Source organism: Phocoena phocoena, chromosome 17, assembly GCF_963924675.1.
Source record: "Phocoena phocoena chromosome 17, mPhoPho1.1, whole genome shotgun sequence".
NCBI lineage: Eukaryota > Metazoa > Chordata > Mammalia > Artiodactyla > Phocoenidae > Phocoena > Phocoena phocoena.
The window spans coordinates 39,097,447-39,123,431 of record NC_089235.1 but is presented as its reverse complement, the minus strand read 5'-3'; the positions used below and the strand labels follow the sequence as shown (position 1 = coordinate 39,123,431).

General features: G+C 36.0%; 1 protein-coding gene and 1 pseudogene across 1 annotated transcript in view; one reads left to right on the top strand and one right to left on the bottom strand.

Moving 5' to 3' along the window:
* Positions 1 to 5,595: 5,595 nt before the first annotated feature.
* TMEM67 (transmembrane protein 67) overlaps positions 5,596 to 25,985 on the bottom strand; it is a 42,577-nt gene continuing 22,187 nt past the window's right edge. The window contains exons 16-28 of the mRNA XM_065895244.1: positions 25,587 to 25,685; positions 23,609 to 23,707; positions 23,267 to 23,353; positions 21,661 to 21,760; positions 21,427 to 21,566; positions 19,745 to 19,885; positions 15,464 to 15,544; positions 14,859 to 14,975; positions 10,819 to 10,935; positions 10,608 to 10,712; positions 9,954 to 10,056; positions 6,622 to 6,764; positions 5,596 to 5,676 (exon numbers count right to left, since the gene is read on the bottom strand). Of these exons, the coding sequence (XP_065751316.1) occupies positions 5,596 to 5,676; positions 6,622 to 6,764; positions 9,954 to 10,056; positions 10,608 to 10,712; positions 10,819 to 10,935; positions 14,859 to 14,975; positions 15,464 to 15,544; positions 19,745 to 19,885; positions 21,427 to 21,566; positions 21,661 to 21,760; positions 23,267 to 23,353; positions 23,609 to 23,707; positions 25,587 to 25,685 (1,413 nt within the window). The remainder of the gene's footprint in view (positions 5,677 to 6,621; positions 6,765 to 9,953; positions 10,057 to 10,607; positions 10,713 to 10,818; positions 10,936 to 14,858; positions 14,976 to 15,463; positions 15,545 to 19,744; positions 19,886 to 21,426; positions 21,567 to 21,660; positions 21,761 to 23,266; positions 23,354 to 23,608; positions 23,708 to 25,586; positions 25,686 to 25,985) is intronic.
* On the top strand, positions 16,979 to 17,291 carry LOC136137229 (signal peptidase complex subunit 1-like; annotated as a pseudogene).

Below are 25,985 nucleotides of genomic sequence, written 5' to 3'. Positions count from 1 at the left end.
TGACAAGGTCAAGGTCCTTGAAGTGCGGCGCTAGGGAACCCTGTCCCCAGGCTCTGCAGCCCAGGGAGCTCAACACCCTGGAAAGCCGGCCAGAGTTCAGCATGCGCTCTACTGCCATCCGCTGTCACCGTTGCTTCAAACAGGGCAGAGACGTCGAGTCTTAACATCTTTGAGATACCTGGAAAATAGTCCAGTCTAATAAGACAAATCCTCTCGCTTTATATAACATAGTATCAGTCATTTGTTCTACTTCCTTACCAACAGTTGGTATTTTAAGTTTTAAGATATTAGCCATTTTGATGGTTGGGTAGTCGGTGGTATCTCTTGATTTTATTTTGCATTCTCACGATGATTAAGGTTGAGCACTTTTCACATATGCTGGTTGGTCATTTGCGAACCCGGTTTTGGGAGATGCATACTTCAGGTTTTTGCCCATTTTTCCATTGGATTGTCTGTCTTTTCCTTATTGATTTGATGAGTTCTTTATTCTGGATGGAATGCTTTGTCAGATATATGTTTACAAATTGTTTTCCTCATATTGAAGTTTGTCTTTTCATTCTTATAATGCTATTTTCTGATGAACAGAGTTCCTAATTTCAACGTAAATGGAAAATTTACATTTACTGTAAATATGCATAATTGTAAATTTAATGTCAATAGTGAAGTCCAACTTACCAATGGTCGGTGTTTTCTGGGTCTTAAGACATCTTGGCCTACACCAATGTTATGAACATATTTTCCAATGGTATCTTCTAGAAGCTTTATCACTTAAATTTTCACATTTAGATCTACCATCTGCCTGAAATTGATTTTTGTGTGTAACACTGGGGTAAAGATTCATTTTTTTCCCTTGTGATATTCAATTGAACATTGAGAAACCACCCTTTCCTCACTGCACTGCATGTCACCCTTGTCATAAATCAAGTGACTGTATACCTGTGGCTCTGTTTCTAGTCTCCCTCCCAATGGTCATTTGTTTATCCTTGGGCCACAGCCATGTATTTCTTTTGTAATAATAACTATAATAGAAGGAAAGTTACTTATTAAATCCTACAGACTGCTTTGATTGGGCAGTTTGTCTACTGTTCTAGCACTCACGGCAATGTGATAGTGTCTTAATACAAGCTCCCAGGGGACTAATCTGGGTCTTTCTTTCATAATTAAATATTCATGGGACTTACTACCACTACTACTACTACTACTATTACATAGCTAACATCTACATAGCATTTACTATGTGCCAGGCACTCTTCTAAGCACCGTACACACGTTAACTCATTTAACCTTCCCAATAACTCTATGAATAGGTACTATTATCCCCCTTTACAGATGAGCAAGATACCCCAAACCACCCAGCTACTACGTGGTGGTGCCAGGACTTGAATACAGGCAGTGCGGCTCCAGAGTTTGTGTTCTCAGCCACTATCCTTTACTGCCTTACTGCCTCTCTTATAGGCAATGTATTTTCTTGTGAACCATGATATGCAGCCAGTCTCCTAGCCCATGGACCCTCAATTATACCAGAGCGATCTGACTGTGGAAGGTCCCCTCTTGTGCCTCTGTCCATTCACTTACTCTTCGGGGTACTGAGTATTCATTTGTAGGTAGGCTGGGAAACTTAGCTTGGTTAAACTCTGCATACACTGTGGCTTGATGTAAAAGCCTTTAATGATATGGCTCCTGTTTTCCTTTCCAACCATCTCCCTCCAAAACCCCCAAATGTACCGTCGTGTGTTCCTTTATGGGACAGTCAGTCAGGTTCGGCCACAAGAAGAGACACAGTAGAGGCTCAGGAAAACAAAGTTTATTATACTCACAGGTCAGAAACAGGAGGCACCCACGCCATGCAGAGCCACATGGGGAAGCACCAGTGTTGGTCAGGAGGCAAAGGGACAGGAGCGAGGGGAGAGCCTAGGCCATGGCCTTTACTAGTTTCTGCATTTCTGCAGGAAAGGCAAGGCAGGGCAGGGTAACAACTTAGGACTGGTTACTTTGAATAATTACAGCAGGCTCTAAGCGATAGGAGTGGTCCCTGGTTGCCTGGTACCTGGTCCTGGGATGACCAAGGCAGAGGAATATTGCTTCCGGTGGGGGTAAGGGCCAGATGGTGCAGGTATGGCTCTGGATTGGTGAGTTTGCATACCAGAGGCCTGCTTCTGTGTGGGTCCTTTGCTACCTCTAAGAATTGGCTAGTCCCAGCAGGGCAGTCTCTCCCCAGTCCGAAAAAAATTTTAAGATGTTAAAACATCATAATATACAGAATATTTTTTAAAATATAAACAATATATGTATTCCGTATTCAAACAATCTGTAGGAGCCAATGGCCATGTGCTTCACCTCAGAGCATATATTGTTCCTTGCTTTGATTGCACTTGTCTTGTTTATCTTTAAATCTTAGATCAAATACCACTCTGTCAAGTCAAAGCCCTGATGACCAGAGATGCGCAGTTACGAGCTTTCCCCACATCACACCCTAGTGGCTGCAGCACTTTTCAGATTGCTGTAATTATGGTTAATATACCTGTTTCCTCTACTAATTGTCTTACCCTTCTGAGGGGCCAGGGAGTGGGAATGCGTAGAAATGTGGCTTGAATGAATGTATAAATGAATAAGCAAATGAAATAAACCCTCCCTTCCAGAGACAACATTCCACTCTCTACTCTTTTCTAATCTGTACCACAAACCACACCTACAAAATGGGGTAACAGCTCCTTCTTGCCTCCTTTTACTAAAGGTCTAACATCTACCAAGGCCTCTTCCTTGTTGAGGCTGGGGTGACTGAGGCAGAAGTAAGGTCCAGGATTTTCATTGCTTAGTTACTGAAATCAGTAATCTCAGTTTTAATATCATAGAATTAATTTATTAGCAAGATAGAATATACATTTGAAGGCACATATTTCAAACTAAAATATTTTAAAATTCCAGTGTTCATAGTTTACCATTATTAGCCTATCTTAACGAATTAATCCTTACAAGTGGTAAGCAAAGGATATTATTTCCATTATAAAGATGTGGAATGAAGCTCAAAGATGCCAAACAACTTGGTGTAAAGTCACAAAGCTAGTAAGTGACAAAGGGCAAAATTCTAATTCAAATCCATGGCTTCTGTTACTAAATTTGGAGCATTTTTCCATTAAGCCACACTGCTCTTCAACTTACATTTATTTCCTCTCAGCTTTTATTGTCAATGTTTACCAACAACAAAAAGGTACATGTTTCATGCTTGCAAGCACTGTGTTAATGGTCATTTTGAATGCTTCTCAATCTAGGTAAACAGCAGAGCCTTCTCAAAAGGCAGTTTGCTAGGGCAGCAGTATGAAAGAAGTAAGCGAGTATAAACATCTCAAATAGAGAGACTGATCTGCAGAATTATTTCAAGGGCCTATGCATTTCTAAGGAGTATAGGACTTCCCTGGTGGCACAGTGGTTGAGAATCTGCCTGCTAATGCAGAGGACATGCGTTCGAGACCTGGTCTGGGAAGATCCCACATGCCGCGGAGCAACTGGGCCGTGAGCCATAACTACTGAGCCTGAGCGTCTGGAGACTGTGCTCCGCAACAAGACAGGACGCGATAGTGAGAGGCCCGCACACCGCGATGAAGAGTGGCCCCCGCTTGCCGCAACTAGAGAAAGCCCTCGCCCAGAAACGAAGACCCAACACAGCCAAAAATAAATTTATTTAAAAAAAAAAATAAATAAATAAGGAGGATAGAAAGCACACAGCAGCTTGTAAAGAACCTCTAGGTGAACCTAGGGTCATTAGAAATGACCAAGAGATTTATCAAATGTTTCTATGTAATCAGTAAAATTAAGGATATAATATACAAAATACTGTGGGTTGGTTTTACAGAAATAGACAAAAGATTATGGGTCTAGTAGAAAATTAAGCACATGATCACAAAGTTTAAATCGTGGAAATATGAACACAAGAGTCAATAGTATATGAAAACCTGTACACCCTTTTATGTATCTAACCAAAATAAAAATAATATTGTACAAAACTACTTTCAAATGATTTTTTAAATGTCTTTTCTCTGTCTTAATTTATCAGCAGGTGAACCAACCGATCATATTTTTTGAAATTTCCACTTAGATACATTCACACGAATATTAACTTCTTTTATGTAGAATGAGAGTCGTATTTCTTTCATAAGCTTCTGAGTAGGTAGCTTTAAAAATCCATGCTGGTACATTTACTTATCTCTGAGGCTTTTAGAAAGGCATTTCTGTACTGTGACCCTTAAGAAACCAGAGTTTCAAATCCTCAACTTATTAGCCTCCCCTCTTCTCAGTCATCCTCAAGATTCAGAGAATGTAAAGGATTCAGCTTTAGCAATGGCTGGGGACACCCGCCCCAATACTGTTGTATTCCTAAATGCTATTTCATAAAATACATATTAATAAAACAGGAACGAGAAACACCAAATGTTTTATTCTATATTTTCAATTCAGTAATATAAACAATATTTACATAGCATTACATTTAAGTATTTACACATTAACACAGAAGGCAGTAAGAAATGTTGCTTTGGGGGTTAATGACCATTATACTTGAAATAAGGTGACTTTCAAGTTCATGGTATACAAGGAAAAGGATTATTAAAGAGCATATTGAAGAAAAATAATATCACGGAAAACTATTAGCTACATGGCTCAGGATTTACATTAATTATATTTTGGCTCCTCATATTTTTTTCCTTATTTAAAAAAAAAATACTAGCCTACTAACCTATGAAGCCTAAGTTTACTTTCAATAAATCACCTTGGTAACATAACTTACAGTTTGTTATTTACAATCTTTAAACATAACTGAAGAGCAAAGCTTTGGGAGTGCTCTTAAAATGTTAAGTAATGAATACATGTATAAAAAACTATACTGAGGAAAATGTCACATATTATAGCTCAATAATGTAAATGATATTAGAGAGATAAACATACTTCATGGAAAGAGTATATTGACCTAATAATACAGGTATACAAAGGAATGACTATGTACCATTTCACGAGGTGCCTATTATTCCAATAGTGAATCAGTCCACTGCCAAACAGGGTGAACAATTAAAATGAGGCAAATTGATTCAGCCCATATACAATTTCAAATTTCTAAGTAAACTTGAAAATATTTTCAACATTTATTTAACCACAAAATATGTAAAACAAAATACTGAATTGAAAACTAGGCTTGAACTTGGAATCAAAATTCTTTTTCAGTGTGAGAAAATATAGGCAAACCTAGTTCATAAAATAATCTACAGAGACAAATGATGGGGACTGTTTTGAATATCATTAAAAAAATGTTATGCTGAAAGCAATATTTAGATTTTTTTTGTCCCATTGTCAAAGCTATCTAGTCTATAAGCTGGTGAATTAAATACCATGCATAATAGGAAAATAATATTTTCCACTGTATCACACTACATGTTCACAAAGCAAGTTATGTATCTACAAGTTATAAAAATAAATCTTTCTGTAGATTAAAAAACAAATAAAAATAGAATAATTTGTATTACAAGTTTTAAAAAATATGGCAAACTAACCTGATAATCATGACTTTGTTTTTGCCATGATTATAACTGTCTTTATCTAGTCAATAAATTAAATGAGAAATCTTTGATCCACCAGTGTTTTGGATGCCAAATTCTTCTGTCCTACTGTATTACGAATAAATCTAAAAATCTGAAAAAAAAGTAAAACAATCCAGAAGGAAAAAAATATATATAAAGGAAATTAATTGTGCACATCAATTAAAATATCTAAATTAAACTAGCTAATTCTCTCAACTATTTATTTTCATGTATCAGACCTCTGAATTCCACGGCAATACACAAAATTATTTCAAGACTATTATCATCTTTCATAATACTAAAGCAGTGTGCGTCCCTATTCAGAATATATTTTTATAAATTAATAATACAAATCCCCTTAGGTTCACAGGAATATACTTTTAAATATTTGGCAAGACAAGTTTCCTCTAGCTCTAAAAGCTATGGAAACGTCGAAAGAACTGTTAGGAACAGAACTTGTTCTAATTCTAGATCCCTATCAAAAACTAATATATTATATCTTATTAACTCATATACTTCTTTGACATAGTGGGGAATATTTGGGTGTTATGAATACTAACATTTCTAGAACAAATTTGGTTTTTCTTGAAGTCTCCATTTCAGGCTCCACACCCATCCACGCAATTGTTTTCTAATCCAAGCAGATAGGGGATGTGTGAGAGTTACAAGTTAAAGTGGCTGAGCCTCGAGCTACATCTCAGAGCTTGCCTTTTTGTTACAGTAACATCTGGTGCACAGGGTGAATGGGACTCTAATTACTGCTCACTGCTGGCATGTAGGAGAGATGGGTAATTTAATGTCTTCCTATTAGGTTCCTTTCACGTTTGCTCAAGCAACTTATGCCTTCCCCGAGACCTCAGTACTTCACTGACCCTGAAGGAAAGTGTAGAATGAACCTCGTTGAAATGTTTTTCCTTTTTTTGGCAGGGCGAATCATATTCTAAATCTTTATAAATTCCTAGTGAGACTATACATTGTTACTCTCTGCTATAAAAATAAATATCTACTTCTAACATACTTCTTTTAAATGAAACCGAGAAAAAATTCTTAAATTTACCTCTTGCTGTAGGTACGTAAGGAAGGATGCTAAAATAAAATTTTGGCAAGCCAAATCCACAACACAGAAGAACATCAGATCATAAATAAGAAGAGTGGCTTCATTTCCATAATACAGAACACTGCTGAAAGAATAACTTTCATCTATCAAAAAAAAGCAATTTGTAAGACATAAATTAGAAATTTAAAAATAGAATAAACCTGTGATAAATTTCTGGTGATAAAACTTGGATATTTAAAAACAACTAGTTACTATAATACTTCATGGCTATTGTATGTCAATTATACCTGAATTTAAAAAAAGAAAAAAATACTTCATGGTTTACAAAAAATAATGGGTATTAAAATTTGCTAATCTAAAAGGTTAATCAAAGAACTCTGCTCATAAAAAGCAGTTTTATCATTTGCACCAAGGGTTGTAATTGCTAGTAGTTTAAGTATACAGTCAATATCTTTCAATGATCAGGTAATGAATATCCCTTCTCTGTTTATATAACTAAAGGCTAAAGAATCTTAGAAAGATTCTCTGAGATAGATTAAGTTTAAAAAGCAAAACGCACTTTTCTGTACAGCAGAGAATTAACACAGCATTGTATATCAACTATACTTCAATTAAAATAAATAAATAAAAAGCAAAACAAAACCAGCAAGGACTAGAATAGTGTGCTATAATTTATGTCTCAAGTAGTCCCCTAAGGTTCTTCTCTGAGACCTTTTCTCTTCTCACTCCCCAAGTAGGGGTTCATCCTTTTCGGGATGTGAACACCCTTTTAAGATTCTAATGAAAGCTACAGACCCTTTCACGAGAGGAAGTGGGGGAAGTACACATATACAAATCTTGCACACAATTTCAGGGAGGTACAGAGAATCACTTCAGTGATTCAGCTGCCCATGGATACCCAGTTAGGACCTCTTGTTTTATACAAGAGGACATCAGGCTTGCTGTTAACATTCTTTTTTGATCAGGAAGTTAGTTATAGGAATATATTCAGTTTGTGAAAATTCACTGGCCATTAAGCTATATCCTTACAAGATATGCACTTCTGTACATATAGTTGTATACATATTTAAAAAAAAATAAACAAGCCAGCAATATACACTCTTCGTGGGTGACCTTTCACTGCCATCGCTCCAGCAATGATCTCATTTGATGAGACTCGCCAGCTTACTGTGTGCCTTTACTTTCTCCTAAGATCTAGTCCCCCAGTTCCTTACATTTAATGGCTTACTGGACATCTCTTCCTAGATGTCCCAAAGGTACCTCAAGACACAACATACTCAAAACCAAATTCATCCTCTTTCCTTCAAAACCTGGTCCTCCATCTGCACTTCCTGTCTCAGAGAAGGGTGGCACCACCACCAACCACCTAGTCACACAAGCTGGAAATCCGGATGATTTTTGACTACTCTTTCTCTCCTACGTTCTTTTCCTTAACATCTCTGGCAATCTTTTCTTCTTCTTTATCCTCATCACTACTGCCTTAGCTCATATTCTCCTAATTTCCCAATAGAGATGAAGAAATTGTTGATGATGATTGCATTATTATTAGAAACGGTAACATCATTTTTCTGAGTGCCTACCCATACCAGGTTCTTTACACAATGATTACACAGGTGTAAATGCAACAACCTTTAGAAGGTTATACTTAATTTTATAGAGAGGGCATTAAAGTTCAGAAAGGGTAAACAACTTTCTCAAGTGCACAAAACTAGTAGTCAGATTTTGAACCCAAGACCAGAAAACTTTATTGTGAAAGCTATATTCTTAATGACTAAGCTATATTCTTTAATATGAAAGCTATGTTCTTAATGACTAAGTTATATTGTTATAGTCTTACATCTGTTTAACTCAACCTATTCACTACTGCCAGAATAATTCTTCCAATTTATAAATCACATATGCTGAAGGCTTTCTGATGACATCCATGTTCATTAGCAGTGGTTTCCAAATTGTTCTGATCATGTATCCTTATCAGAGTAAAATGCTGAGCATGCATCCCATAATAGGCGTAGTTTATTAATTAATACTACATATAATTTTTCCAAAGTATAAATTAAGAATGATGGAATTGCAAATATACAAATAGACTTTTTAATATTTTCTTCTCACACCTCCATGGATCAACCTGCACACACCTTGTAGGACAAAAATTTTTTTTAAAATGTTTTTGGAAACAAGTGCTCTATAGGATAAAGCAAAACTCCTTAGGGTGTCAGACAAGGCCTTTGGGATTCAGTGTCTGCCCTCTTTATTGTTCATGCACTCTCTCTCACTGACCCACTTCATTCGAGGCTTCAATCATAAAGTTCCTTAAGTGTATAATGCCCTTTCCCCCTTCTGTACAAACGTCTTCACCTCTCTTACCTGGACCCTCCTGTTTGACAACACCATCTTATTTTTCAAGACCCAGTTCAAACTTCACCATGTTGCCTCTCTGGCTTCACCCTGTATCTAGTTAGATTTTCTACTTTCCTTTCTGCACCCAGTGCAACCTGTATCTGCACAAGCTTCTATCCCAGCATCACTCCACTCACCCAATCACATGCCTACTTTCCACAGTCTACTAAACAAGATGCCCAAGGGAGGGACCATTAGTCTGTGTATCCCAGGACGGACACAATATGTGACACCCAATAACACAAGGGTAAGTGATATCTAGGCCAGGACACTGGTTATACCATTTCCATTCTTCCCAAGCCACACAAGAGGTTATCAGTCACATTGACAGTGACATATATACTTTCTTTTTAATGATAAAAAAACATGTTTAGTCACTATTCCTGTCACACAGATACATGCAATTTTTAAGAAGCTGGATAAAATGAAAAATTAAATGTTAAAGATAAATCATGAACATTATTCTTAAGTGTTTCATAAGTGTGCCACTGAATGAACAGTCCAATAAAATCTGAACTTTATGTATTTGTTTTACTATCTCTTCCATGTCTACCACTGATTTTGTTTTGTTTTGTTTTGGCCGTGCCGTGTGGCATGTGGGATCTTAGTTCCTTGAACCAGGGATTGAACCCATGCCCCCTGCATTGGGAGTGTGGAGCCTTAACCACTGGACCACCAGGGAAGTCTTGTTTGATTTTGAAATTCAGCTTTTTTTTACTTTCTTGTAGAATAATTATCTTTTATATATTTGTTTCTTGCTATTGATACATGACATAATAAAACGGGACACAGAAAACTACTATCATTCCTTGAAGTTAACTAAGTTCATTATGTTTCCTATATAAAAGTATAAAATCAAAAGACAGGAACTACAAGCATGTTTTTTCAAACTTGGAAAATAATAATCAAGTTCAGCAAAGGCATTTGAAGGATACCATTGTAAAAGATGCTTTTTTCCATTGGTTCCATGAATTCCATTCCAAGAATTCTTTCAAGAAGCAATTTATCTTTTATAAAGTAGTCCATTTCCTTATGAACCTAATATAAAAAACGAGAGTCATTTCAAAAATAGCAGTGAAATGAATGCTTCCCAATTTTTGTAAAATCAGAAGGAGAGAGAAAGGAAAATGAATAGGACACAAAGAAAATCTGTTCTTCAAAGACAATTTACTACGCTGGACTTTATAACAAAATACTCTTTAGGAATGTTTTAAATTTTAAATGCTATTAGTAGTACTTAGGACTAGATATACTGAAAATCAATTTATAACAAGCTTTTTAGGAATACAATCATAGCATATTTCTACAATAAATAATTGATAATATTTGTTAAGTAACAAAATTCCAGTACAGACATATTTTAAGGTAATCATCATGCTAATAGACAGGTAAAAATCTTTTCCTTTTACATAACTTAACTCCATTCCTAAGCCACAGTATTAGTTTTTACAGCAAAAACAAACAAACAAAAAAACCCCACAAGGCATAAGTCCACTGACTTGGTTGACTGAAGAAATAATTGACACTCCTCGTTAACTTTTTAAAAATTGCATTTTGATTCTAGCTTAAAAATAAATGATGATACATACATGATCGATGAAAGAGCCAAGAAATTTATTCATAGTATGATATGCTTTTATACTCTGCTCAAAAGTACTTCCTGATGAACTCAATAGTCTAGCAGGGCCATTTTTCTAACGTGAAAAAGAGACAAGGATAAATGCAACATGCCTTACATCCTTGGTATCTAAATAACATGAAATACTGACAAAATATATGTGAATTGTACTTTATACAAACCCTTGTTAGTGTTTCATGGATTCTGTCATACTGTTGTCTCATTTGGCTAGAAATAGCAATTTGAAAAGTTTGACCATCTGTATTGGGTATCAAACCTCTTTGGCTACACAAATTTTCCTGAAAAGTTAAAAAATTTAAATTAAGATCAAGATTATGAAAATTTTGCCTATCTTAAAAAGAAAATACAATATTTAACATTACAAGATTTGGAAGCCAACTGAAATTGTACTGAACTATTATATTTGAGACAATGAGAGCCCAACAGTATTCAAGGTTCCCACTCCCCTCTAGGTTTTACTAATTTCTATTTCGTCATACTTCCTTGCAGGTGCTGTATCATCTCCTTTACTCTGCCTACTTAAAAAAAAACCTCATACTAAGTTCACTGTATATTGATATTCTTAGCTTTTTTTTTTTTTTTTTTTTAAAGGGCTTCAAATGTTTGGCTTTTTAAAAATTTATTTATTTATTTATTTATTTATGGCTGTGTTGGGTCCTCATTTCTGCGTGAGGGCTTCCTCCAGCTGCGGCAAGCGGGGGCCACTCTTCATCGTGGTGCGCGGGCCCCTCACTATCACGGCCTCTCTCGTTGCAGAGCACAGGCTCCAGACGCACAGGCTCAGTAGTTGTGGCTCACGAGCCCAGCCGCTCCGCGGCATGTGGGATCCTCCCAGACCAGGGCTTGAACCCGTGTCCCCTGCATTAGCAGGCAGACTCTCAACCACTGCGCCACCAGGGAAGCCCATTCTTAGCTTTTTTATAATTAATTTATTGCTCTTTAATAAATGACAAAAAGTCTATTCTTAGAATTAGCTACTTTTATAAATGGTCTTTTTTGTTTTCTAAACACTTTTAACATGCTTCCTTAATTACTTCCAATAAAAAAGGTAGTGATACATGACCCAATGGTTAATGTTATAGACCAGATATCTATTTCGTCTCTTTCTTTTTTAATTATTATTATTATTTTTACATCTTTATTGGAGTATAATTGCTTTACAGTGGTGTGTTAGTTTCTGCTTTATAACAAAGTGAATCAGTTATACTCAAGTCTCTTTGACACGACTTGAATCCTGAGAACCATATGCCTGTCAGTTTGCCCTACCCCCGACCTAACCAATTCTCATAGATGCTTTAGGGTTCAGCATAAGTATTCTTGCCTCCATTCTCAATTTTATTTGCCTACTCTGGAGCTTAACATTCTCCTCCTTTACCTAAACCTAAGCTGGAAACATAATATAACACTTGGTTTTCTACTGACTTAAAGGCAGTCTATGTGTAGTGAATTTCTCTATTTAAAAAAAAAAAAATTTTTTTTCCTGATTAAAAAAGCACATGCTGCTACAGATAATTTATAAAATATGGAGAAATACAAAAAAAGAAAAAGAATCACCTATAATCTGAACACCAAGAGATACAGGTATTTTAAGGTATTTCACTTCCAGTTGTTGTCTAGGCATATACATATAGATGGCATAAAACAGGGATCGTACTGATTTCTTTTTCACTTAACATTATATCCTCAGCAACTCCCCATGTCATTAAATGTTCTATAAAACATGATTTTTAATGTTTACCTAGGGTTTCACTGTATAGGTAAACCAATTTACTTAATATTCTCCCATTTTTACATATTTTTTGCCCTTATAAATTAAGCCCTGTGATGAAGATCATGAACCTAAGTAGTTTTTCACATTGCTAATTATTTCCTTGAGTTAGATTAATAGAATCAGTAAGTCAAAGATAATGAATTCTTTATTTTTTTTATTTTTGGCTGCATCAGGTCTTAGTTGCGGCACGCCGGCTCTTCCTTGTGGTGTGTGGGCTTCTCTCCAGTTGTGGCGTGCGGGCTTCTCTCTAGTTGTGGCATGCAGGTTTTTCCTCTCTCTCGCTGTGGTGTGTGGGCTCCAGAGCACATGGGCTCTGTAGTTTGCGGCATGCGGGCTCTAGTTGAGGCACGTGAGCTCAGTAGTTGTGGCGCGTGGGCCCAGCTGTCCCGCGGCATGTGGGACCCTAGTTCCCCGACCAGGGATTGAACCCACGTCCCCTGCACTGTAAGGCGGATTCTGCACCACTGGACCACCAGGGAAGTCCCAAAGATAATGAATTCTTAAAAAACTCTTGCCAAATGCTTTCCAGCAGGTTTGTAAAAATGTATTCTGAGACCAGTGCCCATTTCACCCTGTCCTTGATTCTACTAACTATTAGCTTTTTAAAAAAAAGTTTGGTAATTTGAAGAAAGTAAAAATGTTATTTTTACATTCATTTCTTTTATGATTTATGAGGTGAATATTTTTTAGACGTTTATTAGTCTCTTCTGTTTATTTACATATTAAAAAAATCTTTTTGTCATTTTTCCATGGGAGTTTTTTGTTTTGTTCTGTTTTGTTTTTGTTTTTTGGCCGTGCTCTGCGGCATGCAGGATCTCAGTTCCCCAACCAGGGATTGAACCTGTGTCCCCTGCAGTGGAAGTGTGGAGTCTTAACCACTGGACCACCAGGGAAGTCCCTCCATTGAGGTTTTAACTTAATTTGCTTACTGATTTATATGACTTTCAATAGCTATCAATATGTTTGTCATATTTACTATGAGAATTTTACCCCATGTCTTTTGTTAATATAATTGCTGTCTACACAAATGTTCTACATTAATAAAGTAAAATCAACAAATGTTACTTTTTTGATGCTTTCTGTATTTTATGCTTAGATTGTCATCTCCCAATCTGAAATATTCTTTTCTAGGTTTTCATAGTTTCATTTTTAAATTTAACCTTTCGGTCCAGGTATGATTTCTAATAGTTAACCAACTGATTCAGTTCAATGTATTAAACAAATTGTTCTTCTCTGAGATGTTGTTATCATCTATTAAGTTCTTGCAAGTCACAGGTATAGTCCCTTAATCAAGGGACTTAATCAAGGGTTTTTCCTCTTAAGTACATATTTTTCTTTTTAAATTTTCTTATGGAAGTTTTCTAATATACATAGTAGAAAGAACAGTAAACCATCCATCACCCAACTTCAACAATTACCAACATTTTACCAATTTTCATCTATCCTCTCAACTTTTTTCTTTTAAAGCAAACCCCAGATACTATGTTATTTCATCTGCAAATACTTCTGTATGTATCTCTAACCAATAAGACCTTGAAAAAAAAAGCCATTTTCACACCTAATAAAATTAATCTTTCCTTAATATAATTTAATATTTAGTCTATCAAATCTCCAAGATTTTTCCCAAAGATTTTTTTATAGTTGGTTTGTTTGAATCAGGATCCAATCAAAGTCTACATATTGTATTTGATTATTTTTTTTTCTTAAATTTCTCTTATATCTAACAGTCTTCTTCCACCACCACCACCACCACTTCTCCTTTTCTCTTCATGCCTTTGATTTGTTGGAGACACTGGGTCGTTTGTCCTGTGAGACATCCTAACATTTTGCATCTGGCTAATTGCTTCCTGTGGTATTATTCTGTCTCTATCCCCTCTATTTCCTGTAAACTGGTGGTTAGAGGCTTGATTACATTCAAGTTCAATTTTCTTAGGCAAGAATATTTCATGGGTGATATTATGTACTTCCCTACTGCATCATAACAGGAAGTGCATAATGTCAGTTTTCCTAACTTTTACTTGTAGTAAGGTTGAGCCAGTGTGTTCAGATTATATCAACCTGATTCCTCATTATAAAGTTCCCTGTCGTCCTTCACTTAATTTTTAGCATCCATTGATGATCGTAGCCTATAGGCATTAATCCATTAGTCATTACAAATGGTGATTTTCTAACTTAGAATTCCTTTTACTTTCTTCCAACAGAAAAATCTTTCCCTCATGAATTATTTGGTTACTTTGAAATACAGTTCATAAAAGGACTGTAGGATGGAATTTGACTCATTCCCTTTCAGTGTTCAGGGTAATGAGCTGGTATCCTAGCAACTTTCAAAAGTAATCAATGAGGATTTTTTAAAAAGATTACTACAAATCCCAGATTAAGAGAAACCATCTCTCAACTTAAAAAACAAAAAGATATAAAATACATTCATACCGCTTCTCTTTTAAGATTCATATTCATTTCTTCCATATTAGTATCAGCATGCCCATGTACTGATCTGCCATGAATGTAATAACCAAAACATCTGTGGGATAACAGAAACACTGATATCTATCAAAAGAGAAGAAGAAGCAGTTAGCAACTCATCTGCGAGACAATAAAAATTAAGTTCTTCTTAAAATTGCTTCCTTTCTCTCAAAATAATGAGGGTTGAATTCTTGGAAAACATATAAAGAGAATAATAAGATAATAGAGGATAATGAGGTTATTTTAAAAAGTAGATGCAAAAGAGACTGGAGACACTCCCAAGAAAGGAAGAAACAGGGTTGATATATGAAAACTTTTCAGGGACTCAGGCTGAGTCAACTGTTTGGTGGCATAAGCAATTCATAATTAAGAAACTGCAAATAAAGAAGGAAAAATTAAGACAGTAAATATTAACTTGTAGCTTGTTATAACCATCTCTGGAATTAACCACCAGTGGAAATCAGACTAAAAATACAATCATAGCAAATCACTTTTAAAGCCTCTCTTAGTGTACTCATGACCTTTGAAAAGGGAGAAATAACAGTTGCAAGATAAAGTCAGAAAGTACTTACATTGCTCATACAGCACAAATCAACAAACTGTCGAATTTTATCTTCTACAAATCTCTCATAAAAGACAGCAAAGAACACAATCTGAAACATTAAGCCAAGTTTATGTTTATTAGATTTTAGGATTTAATTTTCTTTTATAGCCACAGTATAGTGTCATAAGAAAAAAGAAGTTCCAACCAAGAACATAGTGGCCAATAACAATTCCTGTGGGATAAAATCCTACTTATCATTTCTGATTCTTCTGTCAAAGGAAGAGTGCTTTGCAACTGTGTTAAGATTCACTGAGGGAGCTTCTTTTGAATTTAAAAAACTCTTCTGTGTCTTTAAAATAAGATAGGACAAACACAGGGGGAGGAAGTAAGGGGCTTTAAAAGCTTTAGGATAAACCAATGCATTAATGGCCAGATTTAGGTCTGGTTCTGCAATTCCGCTCATCTCCTAAATTCAAAAAGCCACTAGAAAAATTGCTGTTTTTCAAATTAATCTTCTCTGAAACAGTAGCACATAAAAAGCATATGTCAAGTATTCTGTTTCAACTACAGATAATGTGTTAAACATTCAAATGGGATGGTTTCAAGTGTTTTCTTAGATAGATTTAATAACAATACTACAAAGGGAAGTTTTATAAATCACAAGAGAAAAGTTTACATTGTAGGCCTTCTTAGATACGCTTCAGAGAAGGATAACATTTCCTAACCACCCAATACAAAGCTGTCGCCTGCTGTCGCATTCCTAACTCCCCCTCCCCTTCCACTCCCCCTCTACTCACTATCTCATCTCCCTGCTGATGCCCTTCACAGCACTTGTCACAATTGTGACTTGTTCTTGTTACAGCATATCTCTGAGCTCAGCACAGTGCCTCGCACATAACACGTACTCAGATATGTAAATGAATATAGCAGGTGAACACTGAAAAGACTTTCCTAAATACTCAATGTACACATTTTAAAACTCCTTTAAATGACATGAAAAACAGTAACATTCAAAGTTTAAAAACTAAAAGATGCCACTTAAAAATTGAAGAAGCTGGGTTTGGAGAAATATAAGGAGTGAACAATAAAGCCTAATATTATGAGAATCAAGAAGATTTTGTATAGACAAATTTATGGAACTGTAATAGGCTAAAGGAACTTTTATGGATATTTTAGGAATAAACACTGATAGTTTGAGAATGTGACCATGGTATCAAATGACAGCAAAGTGAGAAACAAAGAACGAGGTTAGACGGTAGTGCCCAAGACAGCTAGTTGCTGCCTGAACAATCCTTTCCCTTCCCCTTAGTGACAGACCCCTTCTTTGAGGGGGTCTACCCAGCTGACAGTGCAGTGAAGTGTGGCCATGTGACCAAGTTCTGACCAAGAAGATGTCAAAGACACTTCTGAAAGGGCTCTCAAAGAGGAGAGGGTGAGCGTCCATTGCACTCCCCGGATCGGCAGGCCCACCAATCTGCACACAGGACCAGACCCCGGCCCCTATGGTCCTTGAGTTTGGGCTGCCCAAACTCAGCATCCAGTCATGCTGGAGCATCTGAGCTCACTGCCCACACAAATGGATTACAAGGGCCAGAAGCTAGCTGAACAGGGATTTCAGGGAATTATTCTTTTCTGCAATACTTGGATCCATCGATGGGTATGTGGCTGAACAGTCTGGGTGGACTACATAGTTATGGCAGGATTTGCTTTTTCGTGTTTGCTGACATTTTCCTTCATAGCCCATTTATCAGTGACACCCCCTCAAGTGGTTCGAGACTTGCTCTGTTTGAGACTCCGGCACACAAGACAAGAAACCAGGGGAAAGACAAATTAAGAGGCATGCTAAAAAAAACTGATAGGGGTTTTCATGATTCAGCTTTACTACTTTACCTGCTTGTGTTTCATGTGAAATGAGCTAAATTGTTTTCATACCTAAAACGTGAGCTAAAAACCACCTATGCTCAGCTATATATAAATTTTGTTCTCTTTATATTTTACTTCTCAGTTGGGTTTTGATTTATAAAACTTTTAGACTTTCTCTTAATAATCTTCCTCTGAAATGCAGAACAGAAAACAACACAAGTATGCAAACTTTCTTGCAGGTCTACAAAATAAGGAAGAATAAATGCCTCATAAATGATAATACAATTTAACTATTACAGTTTCATAATTCATTATGAGTAGTTAAGCTGTTTTAATGTTTTCAGTTAAAACTCATAGTGAACAAATAAAGAGGAAAGGGGGAGGTCTTCTCCCCTGGCTCACCCCTGCAACTCCATCAGCCATTACGGACTGCGAGGTGACCTTAGAGGTAAAGTCCTGAGGGGCAGAGCAGAAGAACAGGCATCTGGGCCTGACAGCAGCCACCCTGCTGGCCCTGCATTGCCGACCTCTGCTCTTCTTTCTCACAGGAGACAGAAAACTCACTTTTATTTCAGCCACTGCTATTTGGGGTTTCTGTATTGTTGTACTCAACCAATATGAAAAGCTTCAGATGGTATTCCTTTAAATTCTCTACACCCAGATAAATCTGATCTATTCACAAAAACTTATATTGGTATATGTAAAAATAAATATTTTCTTACTATTATACTGATGATAAACATCAAACCCCATAATACAGTTGACAGAGACAGTAACTAGACTTATCATGGTGATCATTTTGAAATGTATAGAAATATCAAATCACTATGCTGTGTTCCAGGAACTAACATAGTGTTGTAGGTTAATTATACATCAAAAACAAACAGACAAATGAACAAACTCTTAGAAGAAGAGATGAGATTTCTGGTTACCAGAGGTGGGGGCTGGAGGGGGAAGTGGGGGGAACTGGATAAGGACAGTCAAAAGGCACAAACTTCCAGTTATAAGATAAATAAGTACTAAGGATGCAATGTGCAACATGATAAATTAACACTGTTTTAGGTTATACATAAAAATTAAGAGAATAAATCCTAAGAGTTCTCATCACAAGGGAAAAATATTTTTCTTTTTATTTCTTTAATTTTGTATCTGTATGAGATGATGGATGTTCACTAAACTTATTGTGGTAATCATTTCATGATGTGTATAAGTTAAATCATTATGCTGCACACCTTAAACTTATACAGTGCTGTATGTCAGTTATATCTCAATAAAACTGGAAGGGAAAAAAATCAAACCCCATATTCTTTTAATCGAATTTTATTTCAAATCCTAATTTCTGTCTCTCTTTCTCTTCCAATTGTCAAACTATCCCTCACTAGCTCTATCCTATAGCTTCAAGTTTGAACAAGTCTCACCAACTTAAAATAAATGCAAATTTAAAGAGTCTATTCTTAAGTTTCAGAATGACACCTGGGTCCAATTCTGTAGGAATTTTGGGATTCAATCCCAAAGATCTTTTTTTTTTTTTTTGTTGTCCAAAGATCTTTTAAAATAAGCTTTTAAGGCAATATTTGCTCTCCAGTTTACAGGAAGTTCAACCTATTCTTTCTAGAGGTCCCACCTTCATTTGCTTACTTAAAAGTTAGAGAGATCTTAATCAAACAGAAAGCCTTTTTCCACTCATGGGAGTGTCTGTAAGCAAGAGAAAGAAATGCAGAGATCAGAGTTAAGCGCTGTAGCTGCTGCTTCTTTCTTTTCTTCCTTCATTCTTTTTTTTAAAGCTTTAAGAAGATAAGGGAAGTAAGCACAGAAAAGATCCTCTGCTAGAGCCCTGGGACCTGAGAAGATTTATTTTTAGTTTCAGCTATTTCAATAAATATTTCAGAGAAGATTTCAGAAGGGGTACTGGTTTTTGAGAGGTTTAATGATATATAAATAAATGTAAACTATAAGTTATATTTCAAAAGAAAAGATTAAGGGTACCTTAGCAATTCCTATCATTATATATAAACTAGATCCTGTGACTAGAAAGCTGCAGACTCTGAAAGACCCTTCAGAGACCCACTACTGAGAAGAAATGGACTCTGAAATCAGATTGCCTGGTTTCAAATTCCAGTTCTGCCAATTTCTAATTGCATGACTTTAGGTAAATATTTAACCTTTCTGTGCCTCAGCATCCTCAGCTATAAAATGAGGATACTAAAAGAATCTATCTCTGAGGGCTACTATAAAGATTAAGTTACTTTGTGTAATGCAGTAAATTAACACAGTGCCTAGATTATCATACTATGTAAAAATTAGCTATGAGTTATTATTATTGTTGTTCTTGTCACCTTCTTTATACTACAGAAATCATGTTGTGGTCAATATTTGAGGATTAGCATGTAAACAGAGTTAAAAATATAGAGAGGCAATGTTGCTTAAAAGAACAATCTCTTGTTACCTGTATAATTCCAATGACTAGCCAAAGAGCGGTAGACACCGCATATCTCAAAATGCGGCTATAAGGAGCTATGTAGCTAGGTGGGCTTCTGGAAAGACTAGAAGATGAGTCCATTAATGCTAAGTTCTTGAATCCCACAACCTGAAATAATAAGAAAAAATAATTTAAACAGACATAAAGAAAAGTCCTCTAGTCTGAAAATAAGACCCTCCTCTCTACCCCTTACCTTGAAAAACTAAAGTATTCAAGTTTGTATAAATGGTAGAAAATCTAGATAAAAATAATTATCCAGTATTTTAATTACAAAGTATTTAATACAAAATATTTAGCTAGTTCATTTGGTATTCTCTTCAATATGACTAAAGGCCAAATATAACATTATCATATACACAGACAAAGCTCAAAAATTTCTGTCAAGAGAATAAAGCTTTCTTCAGTAAACTACCAATGAACAACCAGTATTTCATGAGTTTTAACATATGCCAGGAACTATGTAAAATACCTTTTATACTTTAAAACAATATTTTCCAAAATGTCTTTTGAGGAAGATACCATCTTTGATAAAAGGAAACCATGATCAAATAAGTTAAGTTAGTATATTATACTCACCTCCATGCCTTCCACCCTCATAGAATAAAAGCTCTGGAAAGTTTTATGGTAAAGGAATCTACATGACTTTATTGAATCCAGTGTTTTCCAAACTTACTTCATTATAATACTTTTTTCTCACATAACACCTTTTAAAGCTTTAAAAAACACTACTATAAATCAATTTTTGAGACAGTGTTCATATATCCTAGGGACACACACATTCCTCTAGGTTTAAAAAGGAAAGGAAGGAGAAAAGTGGGAAAGAAGGAAAAAGGAAGGCAGACAGACATACAAGTTAATAATTCATATGTAACCTTACTTAAGCAGCTAATTCTAGAGAAAACCTGTTACTCAAACAGGTTCCATATTTCAGTCTCATATTCAGTACTGAATACTTCTTTAATAATTCTACTCAGACCCATGAAATAACTGTAATGGGATCATAAGCATGTACCCATTCAGTGTGTCTTGTTAAGCTACAGCCCCAGCTCTTAAGACAGAACACAGTCCATAGTAGGTGTTCAATGATAATTTATTAGAAAATTTCAACCTTCTAATAGTGGTTCTAATACAGGAGTGAGAATATGAATAATGGGGTGGGGGTTTCTTAAAATACAGATACCTGAGCTTGCCTCAGAGCTACGGAATTGAACATAATCTCAAGGGGTGAGGTAAGGCATAGGTATCCTGCAAAAGCTTCCTATGGGGTTCTGCTACAAACCAGTGGTTTAAAAATCACTCCTTACCTACAGTAGACAAATTCAAAGAGACAGAAAGTAGAATGGTGGTTTCCAGGCACTGGGGAGAGGGGAGAAGATGGAGCTATTGTTTAATGGGTACAGAGTTTTAGTTTTGCAAGATGAACAGAATTCTAGAGACTACTGCACAACAATGGAAATGTACTTAACAGTACTGGACTGTATACTTAAAATGATTAAGATGGTAAATTTCATGTTATGTGTATTTTTTAATGGCTTGATTACAATATTTTAACCTTTAGAAAACTCTTCCACTAACATGAAAACTTAGCTGGAATTATATTAACATTTATGAGGTACCCATAAGTTGTACACAATTACATCAGTTTATACCTCCAAAAGGAAGAGGACAGTAAGTACTTGAAAGAGTGGGTTAATTTTTCTCACAGTCTGAATTTCATTCCATTCATTTGCCACAAAATACGTTCTCCATATGCTTACTGGAACGGTAGCACTCCGAACACCACCCTCACCTGGTTGGGGAGATAAAATGAGTAAAAGCGTTTCACCTTCTTTGCTCTACAATGGTGGCAAAAGAATCTTGGTACAAATGGTTACTTTCATTACCTTCAACAGCTTTAAGAACCTTTCCTTTAGGTCGCTCCCAATCAATAAAGAATATGTCTACGGTAATCTGGGAGATGAGCTTATGCAAAAATTGCAGAGCCTGAGAATGACAAACAAAGCACCTTAAAGTATCTGCATTAAGCCTGCTTATGAAACCAACAGTGATTCTTTAAGAATGTCCATTGACAGATGAATGGATAAAGAAGATGTGGTACATATATACAATGGAATACTACTCAGCCATGAAAAAGAACGAAATAATGCCATTTGCAGCAACATGGATGCAACTAGAGATTATCATACTAAGTGAAGTAAGTCAGAAAGAGAAAGACAAATACCATACAATATCACTTACATGTGGAATCTAAAATATGACACAAATGGACTTATCTACGAAAACAGAAACAGACTCACAGACGTAGAGAACAGACTTGTGGTTGCCAAGGGGAGGGGGGCAGAGAGGGATGGACTGGCAGTTTGGGGTTAGCAGATGCAAACTATTATATACAGAGTGGATAAACATGATCCTACTGTATAGCACAGGGAACTATACTCAATATCCTGTGATAAACCATAATGGAAAAGAATATAAAAAAAGCGTGTCTCTATGTGTATAACTGAGTCACCGTGCTGCACAGCAGAGATTGGCACAACGTTGTAAACCAACTATACTTCAAAAAAAAAAAAAGAAACAAACATACCGTAATCACAAGAATATATAACTTTTACAAGTTACAAACTCGTAATACCATTAGGGGATCAACAGAAGCTCACGAAATAGCGGAATCACCAAATTCACAGAATTTTTATATACATATTAATTCGACTTCCCTTTTTCTGTCTTTCTTTGAAATAGGGATATGAAAGGAGACACACTACCTCCTCCTCATACAGGGATCTTGCATTAATTGTCTCTCTTTCCCAAGGTTTCCAAGAGCATACTTTGTTTTCTAGATCATCTAACTTCTTTATAAGTAAAGGTATTTCCAACTATAATTTGCTTGTCCTACTTAAAGTTTTAGCATGCTCTCACTGTTGTTTTTTTTCCCCTATTTCTGGTATTTTCATTTACAGAATATGTTTAAACTAAGGCTTCCTCCTAGTAGGTACATTATTGATCAAACAAGGGATAAAAATCTAAGTATGGGATGATTCCTCTCTTCGTGGAGCTCACAGATCAGTGGGAACATCAGACACTTAATAATCACAACACAATTGGATGAGATCTACCACAGAAGCATGTAAAGAGCTTCACATCCATCGACAGAACAATGAAGTAGGGAGGGGGGTTGCCATGGGAAGAGGAGGAAAGGAATATGGAGGCAGAGAACAAATGCTAAGAGTTCAGCACTTTATCCAGCATGGTACCTTTTACTGTCAATTAACAGGTTAAATTAAATAATAAAAAATATTTAAGGCAGATCTTCAGAATAAGATATCTATTATAAATAAAAGTAGACTTCCTAGTAAAACAGAATTAATTCATGCTTTCTTCCAAAATTAAACTGAATTTTATACCAAAGATTTTGAAAGCAGTTTAATTTTAAAGACTTATATGCTTATCAGCAGGTCTTTTAAATTCAGTAACCCGTGCTTTGAAACTTACCTTCAGAGCAAAGGCACATCCCACGTAAGTAACAAAACGCTCTTCCTGAGCCGGCATTGGTAGCAAAACAGAGACAGACTTCTGTGCCTATGATAAAAATTATGCTGCTCAATATGACCATACAAAGTTTTTACTAAACACAAGTTATAACCCAAAGAAAGCGTAAAAGAGGAAGGTGGTGATGCACTCAATAAACATAGCACACTCAGGGAATGGTGAGTTTAGCATTTGCCCCAATACTCTCGATCAAAAATATCCTCCACTAAAGACAGTTCCTTTATAAAGAAAGCTTACAAGTTATTCAGGTATTGGCACTTAGGTTAAATTCAGAAAATCACTTACTTTGAAGAAAATAAGCCAGTAAAGACCTGTTCCCACAGTGATGATAAAGAAAACATTGGCCAGATCACCAGCATAGTAAACCAAGAATTTCATAACTGTCTGCAATTTAAAAAGAGAATCACAGCCATTATAGACACAATCTATTTATACTATTACTTTTAATAACATGTTATTTACCCAGTTTCTCAAGCTTGAAGCCTTGTTTCATGTATACGTGGATCAGTTAGAAAGACCAACTGCAGCCACTTCCTAGACACCTTTTGGGTCCTAACCTTTTGATCCATTCCCAATAGCCTCTATCTTATTCAACCCTTCTCATCTTTCACCATCTAAGAAATTTAGAACCGCTTCCTAATTTTCTTCGAGTCTGGAATCCTTCTCTCCAATGTATCCTCTATACTACCATCAGAGTTGGCTTTCTAAAATGTAAATTGGATTGTGTTACTCCCCTTCTTAAAAATGTACAGTGACTCCTTATTAACATATAAATTCCTGACTCACAAGGTCCTCCACAACCTAGACAAAAATTAAATATTTAGCCTCATCTGCCAGTTCCAACCACTTACTCAATAATTAACTATTCCACACTTTCATCTCAAATGTTTTGGGGAATGAAATGGGCATTGATCCTACAAATATTCTTCCCTTTTTATCTCTGGCAAACTCTCATGAGCTCCGAGGGCAGAGATGATGTCTCTCTTTGCTCATTATCACAATCCCCCCAGTGCCTAGCAGGGCACCTGGCACTCAGACAGTAGGCTGTCAGTGACTATTTGTGGAATGCGCAGATAACCCAGCTTAAAGTTCACTTATCTTGGAAGCTTTTCTTGACTATCCCAGAAAGTAAATCAAGCCCCCCTCCTCTGATTCCTTGGCACATTGGCTCTGGAGTCAGGAAGACATCCCAGCACAAACAAATTTACTACGTGCTTTTCTCATGTTCTTTATCAGTGAAATGGAAATACCACCTATTACTTTGTTGCTATAAAAATTAAATGAATAGGGGCTTCCCTGGTGGCGCAGTGGTTGAGAGTCTGCCTGCTGACGCAGGGGACATGGGTTCGTGCCCCAGTCTGGGAAGATCCCACATGCCACAGAGCGGCTGGACCCATGAGCCATGGCCGCTGAGCCTGTGCGTCCGGAGCCTGTGCTCCGCAATGGGAGAGGCCACAACAGTGAGAGGCCCGTGCACCGCAAAAAAAAAAAAAAAAAAAGTGCCTGGCACATAGTAAATATTCAAAAAATGATAGATAAAAACAAACACAAAAAAGATTAATTGAGAAGAGAAACTATAAAGTTAATAGAATAAAATATGGGCAAATACCTTTTTGATCTTGAGATAGGGGAGGCTTTCCTAAATAAGATCCTAAAAGCACATGCCATAATATGAAAACCTACTCAGATGTGACAATATTAAAATCAAGAGTTTCTGTTAAACAAAGTAACACATAGATAAAATAACATATGAATCACTCTTGGAGAATAAATTTCAACAACAAAAACCAAAAGTGGATTTATATTTAGAAAATACATAAAACTCCAAATAAATAAAATATAAAAACTTGTTTAAATAAACAAGAAAAACTGAAAACTTAATTAGAAAAATGGGCAAGGGATACAAACAGGAAGTTCACAGAAGGGGAAACCCAAATGATTAATAAAGCATATGAAGAGTAATCAGAGAAATGAAAATTAAATCAAGAATAACATACTACTTACCCCACCAAATTGGCAAAAAATGGAAAGACTTGAAAAACAGCAAGTATTGGTGAGGACGTGAGGAAACAAGAACAGCTCTGCTGTTGTGTGCAGACTGGCCCACAGCAACGTGGGAGGGAAATGAGCATACACCTCTCATAGTCATATACACCAGAGAAACTCAAGGCAACTTTTGACTCATTCTCTAGCTGTGTTTTATTAGAAGGATATAAAATAGCCAAAAGATAAAAATATACTTAAAAAATTCCTATGATCATACCTGTAAATCGATCATGGGACTCCCAATGCGTCTCTTCCAACCTGCTGTCTTCAAAAGAGACAATAAAACAGCTAGTCCACCCAACACACCCAAAGCAATCTAAAGGAAAAAAAAAAAATTGAAATTTATGTAATTTCATAATGTAATTTCATCCGTGTTCAAAGATACTGTAAATAGAAAGGAAGTACTCCAAAAATGGTGGTGGAAGGTGGCTAAAAGGACATAGGAGCCAAATTTAAGGAACTCCCAATGGTCAAATCTGGGAAAATTTGAGCAAGAAAATAGATAGTAATGAATTATTATTGCTAGAATAAATAAATATCCATGAGTCCATACTGATTTAAATAAATAATTGAATAAATAAATCAATGTGGACAAAGGGACAGTCCCTCCTTATAG